The sequence below is a fragment of the Procambarus clarkii genome, chromosome 13, assembly GCF_040958095.1.
Source record: "Procambarus clarkii isolate CNS0578487 chromosome 13, FALCON_Pclarkii_2.0, whole genome shotgun sequence".
In the NCBI taxonomy this organism is placed as follows: domain Eukaryota; kingdom Metazoa; phylum Arthropoda; class Malacostraca; order Decapoda; family Cambaridae; genus Procambarus; species Procambarus clarkii.
Window position 1 is genome coordinate 25125259 of NC_091162.1, and position 16103 is coordinate 25141361.

General features: G+C 45.9%; 1 protein-coding gene across 1 annotated transcript in view; it reads left to right on the plus strand.

Moving 5' to 3' along the window:
* Positions 1-5998: 5998 nt before the first annotated feature.
* LOC138364274 (glutathione S-transferase 3, mitochondrial-like) overlaps positions 5999-16103 on the plus strand; it is a 37731-nt gene continuing 27626 nt past the window's right edge. Inside the window, exons 1-2 of the mRNA XM_069323817.1 lie at positions 5999-6155; positions 9948-10045. Coding sequence (XP_069179918.1) covers positions 9956-10045 — 90 coding nt within the window. The 5' untranslated portion in view covers positions 5999-6155; positions 9948-9955. The remainder of the gene's footprint in view (positions 6156-9947; positions 10046-16103) is intronic.

The window sequence follows — 16103 nt, forward strand, 5'->3', positions numbered from 1 at the left end:
AAAGACACCTTACAAGCAGAACTTATTGCGGAAGGAGGAAAGAATCGAGGCAACTACAGAAGCACCATACTGTCCCCCGAGCTCAAAGCGGCAGCTAAGAGCCTTCGTGAGAACAAGGAAATAGTTGTCAGGAGAGGTGACAAGTCGCCAATATACGTCATTCTTAAAAAAGACGAATATCTGGCGAAAATGAACATCATACTCTCTGACCAAACTAAATTCCAAAGGGTAACGAAGGACACTACAGCTGAATTGAAAGCAAAGGTCAACAAATTGATCGAAACTGTGAACGCCAAGAAATCCGGACTCCACCTGCCAAAGATTATTGGGGAATATAAACCTGGATACGCGTATGGAAATGTCAAGACACATAAGCCTGGAAACCCACTTTGGCCAATCATCAACCAGATACCCACACCCACGTACAGACTGGCGAAACAACTCAACGGCTTGCTGACTCCTTATGTCCCTTGCGCCTTCAGCCTGAAGTCTCCAAAGGAATTTGTTGACTTACTGCGGGGAACACGGGCCACAGGGATAAGAGCCTCGTTGGACGTAGAATCACTGTTTACCAACGTACCTGTGGATGAAACAATCGGGATGATAGCGGACAGAGTGTATCGTGATCCGGCCTGTACTCCTCTTGACATACCAGAAAACATTCTAAGGAAACTACTCCAAGCTTGTACTAAAGAGGCACCCTTCTTGAGCCCGGATGGGTACATGTATAAGCAAGTAGATGGGGTCGCCATGGGTTCTCCCCTAGGTGTCCTGTTTGCGAACTTCTACATGGGTACCATCGAGCAAAAAGTCTTAGTCGACATGAACTTGAAACCGGCCATATACTGCAGGTATGTTGACGACATTTTTACACAGGTACCTGATGTCAGACATCTGCAGGAGCTGAAGGAGGCATTTGAGCAGAATTCTGTGTTGCGTTTCACTTATGAGATGGAGAAGGATGGGAAGCTGCCCTTTCTAGATGTAACAGTCATGGAAAGGAGCGGAGGTTTCCACACTGCAGTCTACACTAAGGAAAGAAACATAGGAATGTGCCTAAATGCCAACAGTGACTGCCCAGATAGGTACAAGAGGAGTGTTGTTAACGCTTATGTCGACCGTGCTCTCAGCCACAGCTCAGGATGGAAGCAAGTCGACGAAGAACTCTGTAGGGTAAGGCAGGTCCTAGTCAACAACGGCTTCTCCAATGGTTTCATTGAAGACATCATAAGAAGGAAAGTGAAACGCCATGCAACCTCTGAAGAGACAACTAACACAACACCTATACCCCCTATTAGACTATTTTACAGGAACTTCTTTTTCACAGCTCATAAAACGGAGGAAAGGATCCTGAAAGATATAGTTAATAGAAACGTTATCCCTACAGACAAAAATCAGAAGTAGTTGACTCTCGCAGTGCCCTCTTGGCTCTGGAGTCCTTTAATTCAGTCCAGCCTGTGGTAGTTGAAATTCAACATTGACTGTTTCTTAGCTCCAGTAGATTTAAGACAGTGGAGATTTGCTAGGTTCCCAGCCATATTGGCATGTCCTTGTAATGTACGTTTATGTTACGTTGATGGGCAGATTAGATACACAGTGTTTAGTGGGTTTCATATTTATTTAGTAGTCTTGGTTACAGCAGTCGGTTGTTGGCAGTGTCGTAAACGTTGAGATGGAGCTTGGAGCAGAGCTCAGTAAGACCGGAGTCGCGGACCTCTATACGGGAGAGCGTAGCAGCTCGATGCGGAATGGAGAGTGTCTAAACTCAATGAGGAAGGAGAGTGTGGTAGCTCGATGAGGTCGTAGTCTGCTGTCTACTCTGTGTCGAAGCTGTAGCGTCTTGAGGCCGGTTGGAACTGTACATGCTGAGTGCTACATTCTTGAGGTTGAAGATGTGTGGTAACTCCGAAGCGTCTGTACTGTAGTTGACTGATGATGAATGGACTACAATATAATTGGACTACACCTCATCTCATTATCCTCCAATAGGTTGGATGAGTGGAAGAAATGTTACCTGTAATTAAGGAAATGATTTGAGTTGCGTAATAACTGCAAATGAGTTTGTCATTAAGGTAATGAGTTTGGAGCGAGTATAATACTGAATATGCACGACCGTAAGAAACACACTCATCACGCACCGCTCCTGTGCCAGGTAAGTCCACTACGGGCTCACCATAGCCCATTTTACTTGCCACGCTCCTGTGTCAAGTAAGTTACGGGCTCACCATAGCCCGTGCTAAATTGGAGCTTGTTCCGAGTAGCTGAATCTATAACAACAACAACGACTGTAAGAGAGACAATGCAGTTTGAACAATAAGGAGCAGGGCGGCGCTACATTAAGTTGCCGTGAGTTAAACGTGTATGGCCAATCTACTGGCATAATCTACTCGCTATATATATATACATCCTTAAATGAGCGTGCGGACGCTACCGCTAAGGCAGCTATATATCCACACCTGTCCCATCTCCCATAAAGGTATTCCCTATTCCGACTTTTATCCAGTTATTCATTCCTCCATTCTTACCCGGTGGCAGGGTCGTTGGCCTTCTGTTACTGGTAACAAACTGCGTACTCTTATGAGTAGTATGTCCCCATGGCCTTCCTCCTACCACTGTAACCGGCGGTGGGAAGTGGCTCTGGCAAGGTTACATATTGGCCATACACGTTTAACTCACGGACACTTAATATAGCGCCACCCTGCTCCTTATTGTCCAAACTGCATTGTCCCTCTTACAGTTTTTTAGTTTAGTTCATTTATTATGCACCCCATACCCATCCTGTGGGCGGTAGTGGAAAGGGTTACAGAGGCACATAATGGGCTCAGGGACTGAACCCCACAATTCATTTAGCTAAGCAAGTTACAATCTTGATGAGCTAGTTACAAAATTTAATATAAGTCGTCACATCAACAATGGGTTCGAGATCGACCTCAAGTACAGGTTCTAAATTAAGCAACTGACATATGTGGAGAGATAGTGTCACAATTTATGTTTGTCCTGCACACCGCCCCCCCCCCCCATCCAGTGGGCAGCGGTGGATAGGTTACAATCACTCAGTTACTACCTACAGTTTATCCCTCTTACAGTCGTGCATATCCTTGTTGAATGTCCAGATTTCCAGGACGACCGTGTGTCTTGCTTCCCGACCGTCCCCCGCGGTCACTTGTCTCTCGATAGAATTCTTAGTGAATTAGATACCTTTGATATCGTTCGCCTTATGCATTTTTTCTCGTATTGGCATCCTTAGTGATATTTAGCGCCCTATGATTATCCCGTACATTTGGTGGCGCTACTTACCCTTCCCGGCTTGGTGCCTTCTTTTGATAATTACTTACTTAACCGCCTGTACATTTTCTGGGCATGAGGACTCATACATGCCCCATTTGTCTTCATCTGGTTATTCAGTCTGCCAATTGGTTGCTGCTTCTTGGGGCAACACATTTCTTTGGTGGAGAGAAAGGGTAAAATGGTGCTCAGTGGGACCCAACTGAATCAATCATTTAGTCTGACTGGCAGGTCTGGTCAGATTTGGGTCAAGTAAGCTTTGGAGGACCGGCATTTCTACTGGTCCTTGGGCTGCCATTTAGATTCTCTATTGGTTACCTATGTATACTTGCCTGTTTATCCTACATGCTTGTACTTGCCACTGTTGGGATCCATGGTGGGTGGGGGTGCAGGGAAGTGAAGATCAATTATTTTTATGTATCCTCTCTTCTCCAGCTACTGTATGCACACCTATTCTGCCTCTCACACCCTATGTAGTGGGCAGTCAAGCCCTGAAATCAGATCAACCTGGAAGAGTGGTCCCGGTTGTACAGTCGGGTTTGTTCTCAGTCTGTTTGTTTGACGCACAATCGAGAATTCCGGGTTCGAATCCCGGGCGGGACAGAAACGGTTGGGCACATTTCCTTTCACCTAATGTACCTGTTCATCTAGCAGTAAGTTTTTTTTTTAGATATATACAAGAGTTGTTACATTCTTGTACAGCCACAAGTACGCGTAGCGTTTCGGGCAAGTCCTTAATCCTATGGTCCCTGGAATACGATCCCCTGCCGCGAAGAATCGTTTTTTCATCCAAGTACACATTTTACTGTTGCGTTAAACAGAGGCTACAGTTAAGGAATTGCGCCCAGTAAATCCTCCCCGGCCAGGATACGAACCCATGACATAGCGCTCGCGGAACGCCAGGCGAGTGTCTTACCACTACACCACGGAGACTGCCGGAGTAGGTACTCCGAAGTTAGTCAGTTTGTTGTGAGGCTGCATCCTGGGCGGGGTTAGTATAAGTTAGACCTTGGGAGGGGAGGACCTCGATAAAAGCCAAACGTATATAAATACACTCTGGCTTCCTGTCCCCCGACACAATTAATTAATTATAAGTACTATGTAATTTTAGGAGTACAGGTTGTATTGCAGAAGGACAATAGGTCGACTTTTTTGTAACAAGGTTGAGTAATGTTTGAGAGGCCCCAGCGGGACTATACCTGCACGTACTACAGTACTGGTAGCTGGGTACTCGAGCCCTTTACTGATAAAACTCTCAGTAACAATGATACTGCAGATCTCCTTTAGTCACAACGGCTTAAAAAGTGTAAGATGTTAATATGACGTCCCTTAGTATAAATGTAATGTATCTGAATTGCAATTTTATATAGAGCATATAAATAAAAAATAAATATATCCGTTGTGTGCGCGCGTGTGTACAGTATATATAATATACTAATATATTCTAGAAATTTCGGAACTCATTCTGTCTTCTACTCACGATGACATGGCGTGTAACGTCAGGTTGAGGGCCACAGGGCTAACAAGAGTGCAGACCAGGCATGACACGGCAGATCTCATTGAAACTTTAAAATACTGAACAAGTTAGAGGATGTTGATCCTGAAAACTTGCCTAGGAGAGAGGCGGGGCCTGGGCGGGACCTGGGAGCTGGGAGTGGCCTGGACGGGCCTGGGAGAGAGGCGGGGCCTGGGAGTTGCCTGATCGGGGCCTGGGAGTTGCCTGATCGGGGCCTGGGTGGGGCCTGGGAGAGCGGCGGGGCCTGGGAATGGCCTGGCCGGGTCCTGGGTGGGGCCTGGGAGTGGCCTGGACGGGGCCTGGGAGTGGCCTGGACGGGGCCTGGGAGTGGCCTGGACGGGGCCTGGGAGTGGCCTGAGCGGGGCCTGGGAGAGCGGCGGGGCCTGGGTGTAGCCTGAGCGGGTCCTGGGAGTGACCTGGACGGGTCCTGGGAGAGAGGCGGGGCCTGAGCGGGTCCTGGGAGTGGCCTGAGTGGGTCCTGGGAGTGGCCTGGGCGGGGCCTGGGAGTGGCCTGGGTGGGGCCTGGGCGTGGCCTGGGAGAGAGGCGGGGCCTGAGCGGGTCCTGGGAGAGCGGCGGGGCCTGGGAGGGGCCTGAGCGGGTCCTGGGAGTGGCTTGGGCGGGGCCTGGGCGGGGGCTGGGAGTGGCCTGGGCGGGGCCTGGGAGTGGCCTGGGTGGGGCCTGGGCGTGGCCTGGGAGAGAGGCGGGGCCTGAGCGGGTCCTGGGAGAGCGGCGGGGCCTGGGAGGGGCCTGAGCGGGTCCTGGGAGTGGCTTGGGCGGGGCCTGGGCGGGGGCTGGGAGTGGCCTGGGCGGGGCCTGGGAGAGAGGCGGGTCCTGGGAGGAGGCGGGACCTGGGAGGGTCCTAGGAGAGCGGCGGGGCCTGGGAGGGGCCTGAGCGGGTCCTGGGAGTGGCCTTGGAGAGAGGCGGGGCCTAGGAGTGGCCTGGGAGAGAGGCGGGGCCTGGGAGTGGCTTGGACGGGGCTTGGGAGAGAGGCGGGGCCTGGGCGGGGGTTGGGAGTGGTCTGGGAGAGAGACGGGGCATGGGTGGGGCCTGGGAGTGGCCTGGGCGGGGCATGGGAGTGGCCTGGACGGGGCCTGGGGGTGGCCTGGACGGGGCCTGGGAGAGAGGCGGGGCCTGAGCGGGGCCTAGACGGGGCCTGGGAGAGAGGCGGGGCCTGGGGGTGGCCTGGACGGGGCCTGGGAGAGAGGCGGGGCCTGAGCGGGGCCTGGGCGGGGCCCTGGAGGTATACAGAGCGTGAGGGCGGGGTCGGGGCACATCACCTGGCGACTGACACCCGGCCGCACGCACAGCCACCGACGGCTCTCATATTTCCTCCTGTTTCCCCACACATCCAGGTATTTATGGCCACATTTATTAACCAATAACCTACATAGTGAGGTGGTGGTGACGTGTGAGGGACACGCGGGGCGTGACACAGGGTTGTAAGGTCAAGTTATGGTTGTGTTGGAGGGAGTAGTTGTGCTGCTTCCTATACCCTCTCTAATACTAGTTTCGGTAACATGTAATAGTATTTGATATATGTATAATATATTCAATCTGGCTAACTCGGGGAAAAATACATTGTGATTAATAGTCTTAGGCAGCATGAGTATGTCATTTCGGACATATATAGTGATATGCCAACCATTTTTTATTTTATCTGAATATACCTGAGGCCAACTTTGTCTAGGGGCCTCCACAAGGACAAGAAGCCCTTGTCCTTTAATTTATATAGCGTTATGTACATGAAGTATATATAGGGCTATATATACAGACCTTAATAGGACAATTATTTAAAGACATGACAGATCACTGGTGGTGCAGTGGTAACACACTCGCCCCGCTCTTCTTGACCGATTTAACCCAGGTTCGTATCCTTACTGAGGAGGTTTGACTAGGTACCAATCTTTAACTGTACACCTCTGTTCAATTACTTCTGATTGACAACCAAATACCCAATCACTTCTAATCAGAAGAGATTGGGTATCTGGTTGTCAAATGTTTGATGGGTCATATACCAGGGAAACTGGTGAGTAAGGTGAGCCTTAATGGGATGGGAAAGCTCTCGACCTGTTAACAGGAGTCGGCAGTCGTCTGTGCCTGTACCCACCGCTGTGGGAAAAAAACAGCAATACTGTATTGTATATTTAAGTTACACACTTGTAAATCATCCAAATGTTAGCTTCTTTTCTAGTAAAATTATGTTCATTCACATTCTTAACATCTCAGCATAACAAATTATAATATTTTGTTTCATTAATTCTATTATCTTGGAAGACAAAGATCAGCTGGAAGCATGTGGAAGCGCACACATATAAGAAACGTTTCCTACACAAAAAACTAGTGAATGCTGATGTAGCTATTTGTGAGAATACAAGTCACATCGTATTCATAACAGTGTGCTAATGGATTTTAAAACCTACATAACCCAACACATTCTAACCCAGTGATATTATATGCTTTTGACACTTACAAATCTACCTTCGTTGAAATGTCTGTATAATTTGACCATAACCATATGTGTACAGATGATATGACATGCAAAAGTCTCTAGGCGATTTGACAGTACCCTAAGCAGTTTAGAATTAGAACAAGAGCAATGTATGAAATGGTTCCGAGCAATTTTGACTATACCCCAATTTCAATGATACATATAGTTAGTTTTAGTTCATTTATTATGCACCCCATACCCATCTTGTGGGCAGTAGTAGAAAGGGTTACAGAGGCACATAATGGGCTCAGGGACTGAACCCCACAATTCATTTAGCTAAGCAAGTTACAATCTTGATGAGCTAGTTACAAAATTCAGTATAAGTCGTCACATCATTAATGGGTTTGAGATCGACCACAAGTAGTCTCTTAAATTAAGCAACTGACATATGTGGAGAGCTAGTGTCACAATTGATATGTTTGTCCTGCACACCGGCCCCCCCCCCCATCCAGTGGGCAGCGGTGGATAGGTTACAATCACTTACAGTAGTTACTACCTACAGTTAGCAAACTGGGAATATTTGGCTAAAATTTCTGGTAGCAGATCATTTTGAATGAAATATTTACACATCGTTGGAACATTGGTTATAGAATTGTCTTTGAATTCACGTATCTTTTTGCACTCCATCATATAGTGACGGAGGGTGTGCGAATAATTTTGTTGACAGTTTACATTTGGTCAGGTTTACATCAGCAGATAATGAGAATTCCCAGAGATACTTGTAACCGAGTCTTAAGCCGAGCAGTAGGAAATTCTATAAGTCTGCTGATTTTATTGGATGGACCATAGATGTGTTGCTCTTCTTGCATGATAGTTTGGTGATAGATGGAGTTACTGTACTGGTGTAGATTTTACTCTGCCTCATATATATAAGATTTTGTTGAAGTTCTTGGTATACTATTGCTCTCAGACTGTTAATTGACAATCCAAGGTTATACTCAATTTTTCCTTTAAAGGCAGATTCTTTGGCTAACTCATCAGCTCCATCATGCATTCAGAAGCCAACATGAGATGGAGATCACATGAAATGGACATATATGCATCATACATTGAAATTTGGGGCACAGTCAAAATTACACAAGAGGCACTTCATACATTCCTCTTCTTCTAATTGCTAATACTGTACTGTACTAAATACACATTTTTTATTTCAAGGAAATGTAGGTAGTTATTCAACTGTATAAACTTTGGTGAGCTGCCACTTAGATTACTGTATCCAAGCATGGAGACCTCACCTTCGGAAGAACATACTGTAGCTGAATTGGAGAAAGCTCAACACCGGGCAACAAAAATCATTCCAGAACTATGTCAGCTCATACCAGGACAGGTTGAGGGCCACAGGGCTAACAATACTGCACACCAGGCATGACATGGCAGATCATATGGAAACTTTTAATATGCTGAATAATTTGGAGGATGTTGATCCAGACAACTTCTTCAAAAGGACAGATGTAAGACAAACAAGGAGCAGCAGTTTCAAGCTCAACAAGCGACAGTGTAGGACTGACAACAGGAGATGCTTTTTCACCTACAGGGTTATAAACCCATGAAACTGTTTACTTGCTGAAGCCATAGCTGCCAAAACTCTGTTGAATTTTAAAATCCAGCTTGAAAAATTCATCAAGACAAATGGGGGGACTGTTGACAAGTTGCCAGCTTCCTGTCCTCGTCAAGGCCACTGGAGTTTTTGTGGCCGTCAGGTAAATTCAATGTGGCCCTCAGGTAAATTCAAGGAAACTTGGACAAGAAGACATAAATGTAAGCTGGACAGTCAAACAAGTAAGAAATGTAAGGAAATACAGAACTTATTCCCTGTACATGTGGTCAACAAGTGGAATGCATAGAAAGAGGAGGTTGTAGAAGACACTTACATCCACTACTTTAAAGCTAGACTTGACAAGGAATTCAAACATTTGAATAGTCAAATAATGATACAAAAGGTACAACAAAGCTAGTAGGCTGATAGTCATTACTCCCCTGTAGACACTGATAGATAAGTACTGTACAGTATATACAAAATATAAGTACTGTACTGTATGAGCTTGCATAACCGAACTACAGTACAGTATTTTGCATTCTAATGACAAGAAATCAACTCTCTAATTTCTGGTATCTGGGTTAGACTATTACCTTAGGAAAGTTCTCAGGTTAGTATCAAGAGTATCAATTACTATCATTGTACCAATTAATTAATTGTATCAATTATCAATTACTATCGTTGTTTTGTATCAATTAAATTTTGTCGGTTTACTCCTTTAAGTGAACCTGATTATTTTTATTGATGTCCACAATTATATGCTAGAGATTCTGCAAATGTCTGCATATCTTTGATCACTTAAGTTACTTAAGAGGCCTTGTTCAAGATGGTTTATATTATGAAGTGAAGTGTATGACTGTACAGTACCTATGTGGATAATTTTTTCATAATGGTACTGTATTGCTCTGAGTTTAAAATATTCCCACATATGTAGTGTTAAATAATGTATCATATATTAACTTTCTTATCTACAAGAGAGCAATGGAAGTACAGTATCACACACATACAAGAATAAGACATTTATGAACTGAGGCTTCTCTTATATAAAATAATGATTATGAAAATGTTTGATATTGAATAATTTAATGAAAATAATTTACATTGTATCATTCTTTGCAGCTTCCAAGATGGTTTCCATTGAAGTTCCTGCTGAGTATGGATACTGTGTGTTGGTTGCTGTTTTCTCCATTTTCATGCTCGTGTGGAAATCTGCGAAGGTAAAATTTATTGGCACTGGAACTATACTTGCTAATGTTAGAATTGTGATTGAGTAAATAGTTTTGATATCACTGTGGAGCAGTTTTAAAGTTGTGGGAGTATAATATTTCTGAAACCTTGTTGCAGATGATTTTTACCCAGTGCTGGTTATTTGTTTATAAGTCACAGTAGATCTATGGTTACATTTTACATCCATTGATGCCTTTGGCACTTGTCTTCCATCTTGACAAAAATCCAGTATAACCCAGACTCATTCCAGGGCATCATTCTTGTAGCGGCTGCCTCCTACGTAAGATGCATGCTTCTCTTGCTCTGGTCTTCAGTCTTTGCATCAGTCTATTCATTCCCCGCCATACAAGATAGAAAGCATTTTGTGGTACCTGGGGTTTCACAATGATTAGGAAGTGTACTGTATATCAAGTATTGAAGCTGAGTATGATCAAAAAGAGGAGAAGAGCCAGGCAAACATCTAGAGAGAGGGTGATGCCCAGCTCAATGGTATGGCTATAGTGACATTGGTGGCATACCTTCGAAAAAAGTAGGCTGCAGTACCACATTACAGAGAATGAGTTGGCACTTGATGCCACAAACAATGCATTTCCATGTGTGTAGATATGGTGCTAAAGTTCATGTTGGATGTGCTACAACTCCTGGTCCTGCTCTGTAGAAACATAATGGCTGTGGTTACATTGGTGGGACCATAACTATGCCAGCCACTGCCAATTAGCCTTTTGTGAGTTAGTAGCAAGGGATTTATGACCAAAATTCCTCATTTTGATGCTGATGCCAATGTGACACTGAAGTTTATTATTGACAATGTAAATTACTGTCATGTTTATTACTGACAATATAAATTACTGTCATGTTTATTACTGACAATATAAATTACTGTCATGTTTATTACTGACAATGTAAATTACTGTCATGTTTATTACTGACAATATAAATTACTGTCATGTTTATTACTGACAATGTAAATTACTGTCATGTTTATTACTGACAATGTAAATTACTGTCATGTTTATTACTGACAAAGTAAATTACTGTCATGTTTATTACATTGGCAAATTTACACAGTGTAATGTGAAAATTTGATTACTTTCTTGCATTCTTTGAAGAACAATTGTTAGAACGTGCATGAGACCAACAGGTATGCAGTGAATCTTATTGATTCTGAAAAATTATCCCTACATTCATGTGTGCAACGTTGGAGAGACACTCATGTGAGGAAAATATATACATTGGTTGGATAAGCAAAGATGATGCTGCATGGAAAAAATTTGACTTGAAAGATTATTGGAACAAGGTCAATATCTTCCAAGTTTGCCAAATATACCATAAGACAGATGCCTGGTCCTCCTGAAATTCCAACATTTTGCTGATAAAAAAAAATTCAGATGCACAAGACTGCCTGCTCAAAATTAGGCACCTGTTCACTGATCTAAATAACAAGTTCAAGATCTGTTATATACAACCCAGAACATTGTGATTGACAAGATGCTGTTCAAGGGATGTGTGTCATTCATGTGCCACAGATTTGGACTGAAGGTAGTCATCCTGTGTGACTGAAACAATTAATGATTGAAATGATTATGAACAATGGAACTATGCTGATATTGTCAAAAAAGGACCAATTGGGGGGGAGGCACTTGTGGTGGTGGGGGCTCGTGGTGGAGGAAGGGCGTGATGGTCCTGCCCGGAAGGGTCGTGCCAGGGCTGGGAGTTCCTTCGGTCGTTGTAAGCCAGTGGTGCTAGATTCAAGGCCTGTCTCTCCTGCAGAGCTGTCGACGTCTGGTCAGCGCAGTGCTCGCTCTGGATGTCGGTTGGGCTCTCGTGAGGGTTGTCGATCTTTTCGTGGTTCGCCCTGTTGACTGGGCGATGGGGAGGAAGCTCGCGCTGTTTGCTCACACCTGATCTCACAATTCACGGGCATTTCGGGTCGTTTCCTCCGACCTGCAGTGATGTTGGGTGGCTCTTCCTCCTTTGGGGGGGAGGGTCAGAGCTAGCGGGGCAGGCCTCTTCCCCTGCGCTATGTTAGGTCATCCTGGAGTGGGTACGCTTGGGCGTGGTTGAAAAGACGGAATCCCTCAGGTGGGTGTCCCCGCCTGTTTCCTGTTCCGAAACGGGACTGTGCAGACCTGAGGTTCATTCTGGACTTGGCCCGTCTAAACCCCTGGGTCTTTTGCCCCTCCTTTTAGATAACCACTCTGTCCCAAGTCCAGCTGCTTTTGGTGCCGGGTGCTTGGATGGTGTCCCTGGACTTTCGGGACGCGTATTGGCATGTTCCGAGTCATCTGGGGTTCAGGGACTGGCTTGGTTTTGTCGTGGGGTAGCAAGCTTACTGCCTTCGTTGCCTTCCATTCGGCTTGAATCTGGCGCCTTGTGTTTTTACACACCTTACCCGGGTCTTGGTGACCCGTTTGCGTCTGTTAGGGGTTTGGGTTCTGGCTTACCTCGACGACTGGCTGGTCTGGGCTTCCAGCTGGTCCATGTGTCTGCTCGCCGGGGATTTGTTTTTTTTTCCCAGCTCGCCGAGTTCGGGTTCTTGGTGAACTGGAGGAAGTCCCATTTGATTCGGGAGTCTGAACTTCACCGTGCTGGTCTTCCCGTCAGATCACATCTGGCTTTGGTGGCTGTTCTGGTTCCTTCGGGGACGTCCCTTCCACCGCTCTCTCGATTGCTGGGTTCAGACCCCCAGGGGCCTTGTGTCAGCTGCTTCATCACCAGCTTCCTCTTCGTTATTTTGCCCTAAATGGGCAAAATGTTTTCACCCTGATGTCCCTGTTACCTAGCAGTAAATAGGTACCTGGGAGTTAGACTGTTGCTGCGGGCTTGATATCTGCTTGACGGGGTTCTGGGAGTTCTTCTACTCCCCAAGCTCGGCCCGAGACCAGGCTTGACTTGTGAGAGTTTGGTCCACCAGGTTGTTGCTTACAGCGGCCCGCAGGCCCACATACCCACCACAGCTCGGTTGATCCGGAACCTCTTTTAGAAAACAGTCTAGGTTTCTCTTGAAAAGATGTCCATGGTTGTTCCAGCAATATTTTTTATAGTCACTGGTAGGACATTGAACAACTGTGGACCTCTGATGTTTATACAGTGTTCTCTGAATGTGCCTATGGCACCTCTTCTCTTCACTGGTTCTATTTTGCATTTTCTTCCATATCGTTCACTCCAGTACGTTGTTATTTTACTGTGTAGGTTAGGGTCCTTGCCCTCCAGTATTTTCCATGTGTATATTATTTGGTATCTCTCGTCTTCTTTCTAGTGAGTACATTTGGTGAGCTTTGAGATGATCCCAATAATTTAGGTGCTTTATCGCATCTTTGCGTGCCGTATATGTTCTCTGTATTCCCTCTATTTCAGCAATCTCTCCTGCTCTGAAGGGGGAAGTGAGTACTGAGCAGTACTCGAGACGGGACAACACAAGTGACTTGAAGAGTACAACCATTGTGATGGGATCCCTGGATTTGAAAGTTCTTGTTATCCATCCTATCATTTTTCTGGCTGAAGCAATATTTGCTTGATTATGCTCCCTAAACATTAGATCGTCGGACATCATTATTCCTATATCCTTGACATGCTGTTTTCCTACTGTGGGCAGATTCGATTGTGTTTTGTACCCTGTTTTATGTTTCAGATCCTCATTTTTGCCATACCTGATTACCTGGAATTTATCACTGTTAAACATGTTATTTTCTGCTGCCCAATCGAAAACTTTGTTTTCAATTGGGTGCTTCATGGGGATGTGTAACAAAAAGGAGGCCTGGTCGAGGACGGGGACACTAAGCCCCAAAATCATCTCAAGATAACCTCAAATCAAATCATTTCAAGATAGCTGTAGTTTGTCTTGGAATTCCTACCTTTCTGGGTGCCTGACCTGGTAGATGGCAGACAAAGACTGCTTCCAACTACACGGGGGTGTCTTTAGGCCATTGCTCCTCGTGCCTCTCTGAGGGGGGCCAGGTTCTGGCTTGTGGTCCCCGGTAGGCCTAAAACTCCATCGACTGACTGCTACCATGGTCTAATATATACACATTAGCCTGGTATAGCTCCGGGGAGCCTCCGGGTCTCATCCAGAAAATGGTGTTTCATTACATTCAACGCTGATTTTTTCTATCTTCTCTTGTAGCTCATCATTCAGTTCTGGAAGATATTTTGTTGCATATCTTTGCACCTTTTCCAGTTTGTTGATGTGCTTCTTTAAGATATGAGCACCATTCAAAATCTGTGTATTCCATCTTTAGTCTCACAAAGGTCGCGAACAATTTCTTTAATATTTTGCCATTCATGTATTTAAAAGCAACTCTGAAATTGGAAAGCATAGCATAGATTCCTTGCATAATGTTCATTATACAGTACTCAGGTGACAGTTTTCTCTCTAGAACCACCCCCTAGATCTTTCTTTATCAGAATTCTTTAAGACTTTTTCTAGTAAATTGTAGGTTGTGTGGGGCCCATTATGTTGTATTCCACATTCAATAATGTGGTATTTATTCGTGTTCAATTCATTTGCCAGGTGTTGCTCCATGCACTTATTTTGTCCAGGTCTTGAAATCATCTAAGTTTCTTAGATGATTCATTATTATTATAATTATTATAATAATAATACAGCTGTATAACATAATTATTACTCCTTCTATTTGATCTTGAAGGAAGCCAGCCTCAGGTGAAAGGGGGCTGTGATGATCTCTGTCTGGAACCCGTAGGTGAGGGGCTCAGAAGTCCACCTCCTGGGGCTCGTGTGGCCCAGGCTCTGCTTTGGGAGGCTGGGGTCATTCTTGCCCTTACTGAGGTGGTTCTTCTCTGGCCCTGACCATGGCAGTCTCCTGGGTTTGGAGTCCCTGTGCCTTCTTTTACGAACTTCGAGGTTATCTCCGGTACTGGAGCCTCAAGGGCAGTTCATTGTTGCCATCAACCTCGTTTTGACAGTTCCTGCGACAGCACTGGAACCAATCGTATTGGCGTTTGCCTTTCCATTGGAGACTTTCAGCGCTGTGGAGAGAGGGGGGACCTGCTGCTTGGGTGACAGCTTCTCCTCCATATCATCCTATCCTGACTTTGCGCCCTGGAGAGGCCACTCTAGACCGACAACCGGAGTGCAACTCCATGGTCTCCTGTGACTGATGAATGCCTAATACTACTATTGTATTTATGTTACTGTTGTGTGACTAGAGTGTAGAGTGAGTTGGTTAGTAAATCTGCTATAGGTTCCTGGTGAAGGCTGCCAGTGCTGGGGTGCTGTTGTTGGTCTCACTTGAGGGAGCCAGTGACATTGGACTACCCGAGGGGTTTGCCCCCCAACAGCTTTCACAAAAAAATTGATTTTGCTGCAGCCTGCGAGCAAAGAGCAGCTCTTGCAGTGGCCTGCGAGCTAAGAGCAGCTGATGCAGTGGCCTGCAAGCAAAGAGCGGCTGTTGCAGTGGCCTGCAAGCAAAGAGCAGCTGTTGCAGTGGCCTGCAAGCAAAGAGCGGCTGTTGCAGTGGCCTGTGGGCAAATAGCAACTCTTACAGTGGCCTGTGGGCAAATAGCAACTCTTACAGTGGCCTGTGGGCAAATAGCGACTCTTACAGTGGCCTGTGGGCAAAGAGCAGCTGTTGCAGTGGCCTGCAAGCAAAGAGCAGCTCTTGCAGTGGCCTGCGAGCTAAGAGCAGCTGATGCAGTGGCCTGCGAGCTAAGAGCAGCTGATGCAGTGGCCTGCAAGCAAAGAGCGGCTGTTGCAGTGGCCTGCAAGCAAAGAGCGGCTGTTGCAGTGGCCTGTGGGCAAATAGCGACTCTTACAGTGGCCTGTGGGCAAATAGCGACTCTTACAGTGGCCTGTGGGCAAATAGCGACTCTTACAGTGGCCTGTGGGCAAATAGCGACTCTTACAGTGGCCTGTGGGCAAATAGCGACTCTTACAGTGGCCTGTGGGCAAATAGCGACTCTTACAGTGGCCTGTGGGCAAATAGCGACTCTTACAGTGGCCTGTGGGCAAAGAGCAGCTGTTGCAGTGGCCTGCAAGCAAAGAGCAGCTCTTGCAGTGGCCTGCAAGCAAAGAGCGGCTGTTGCAGTGGC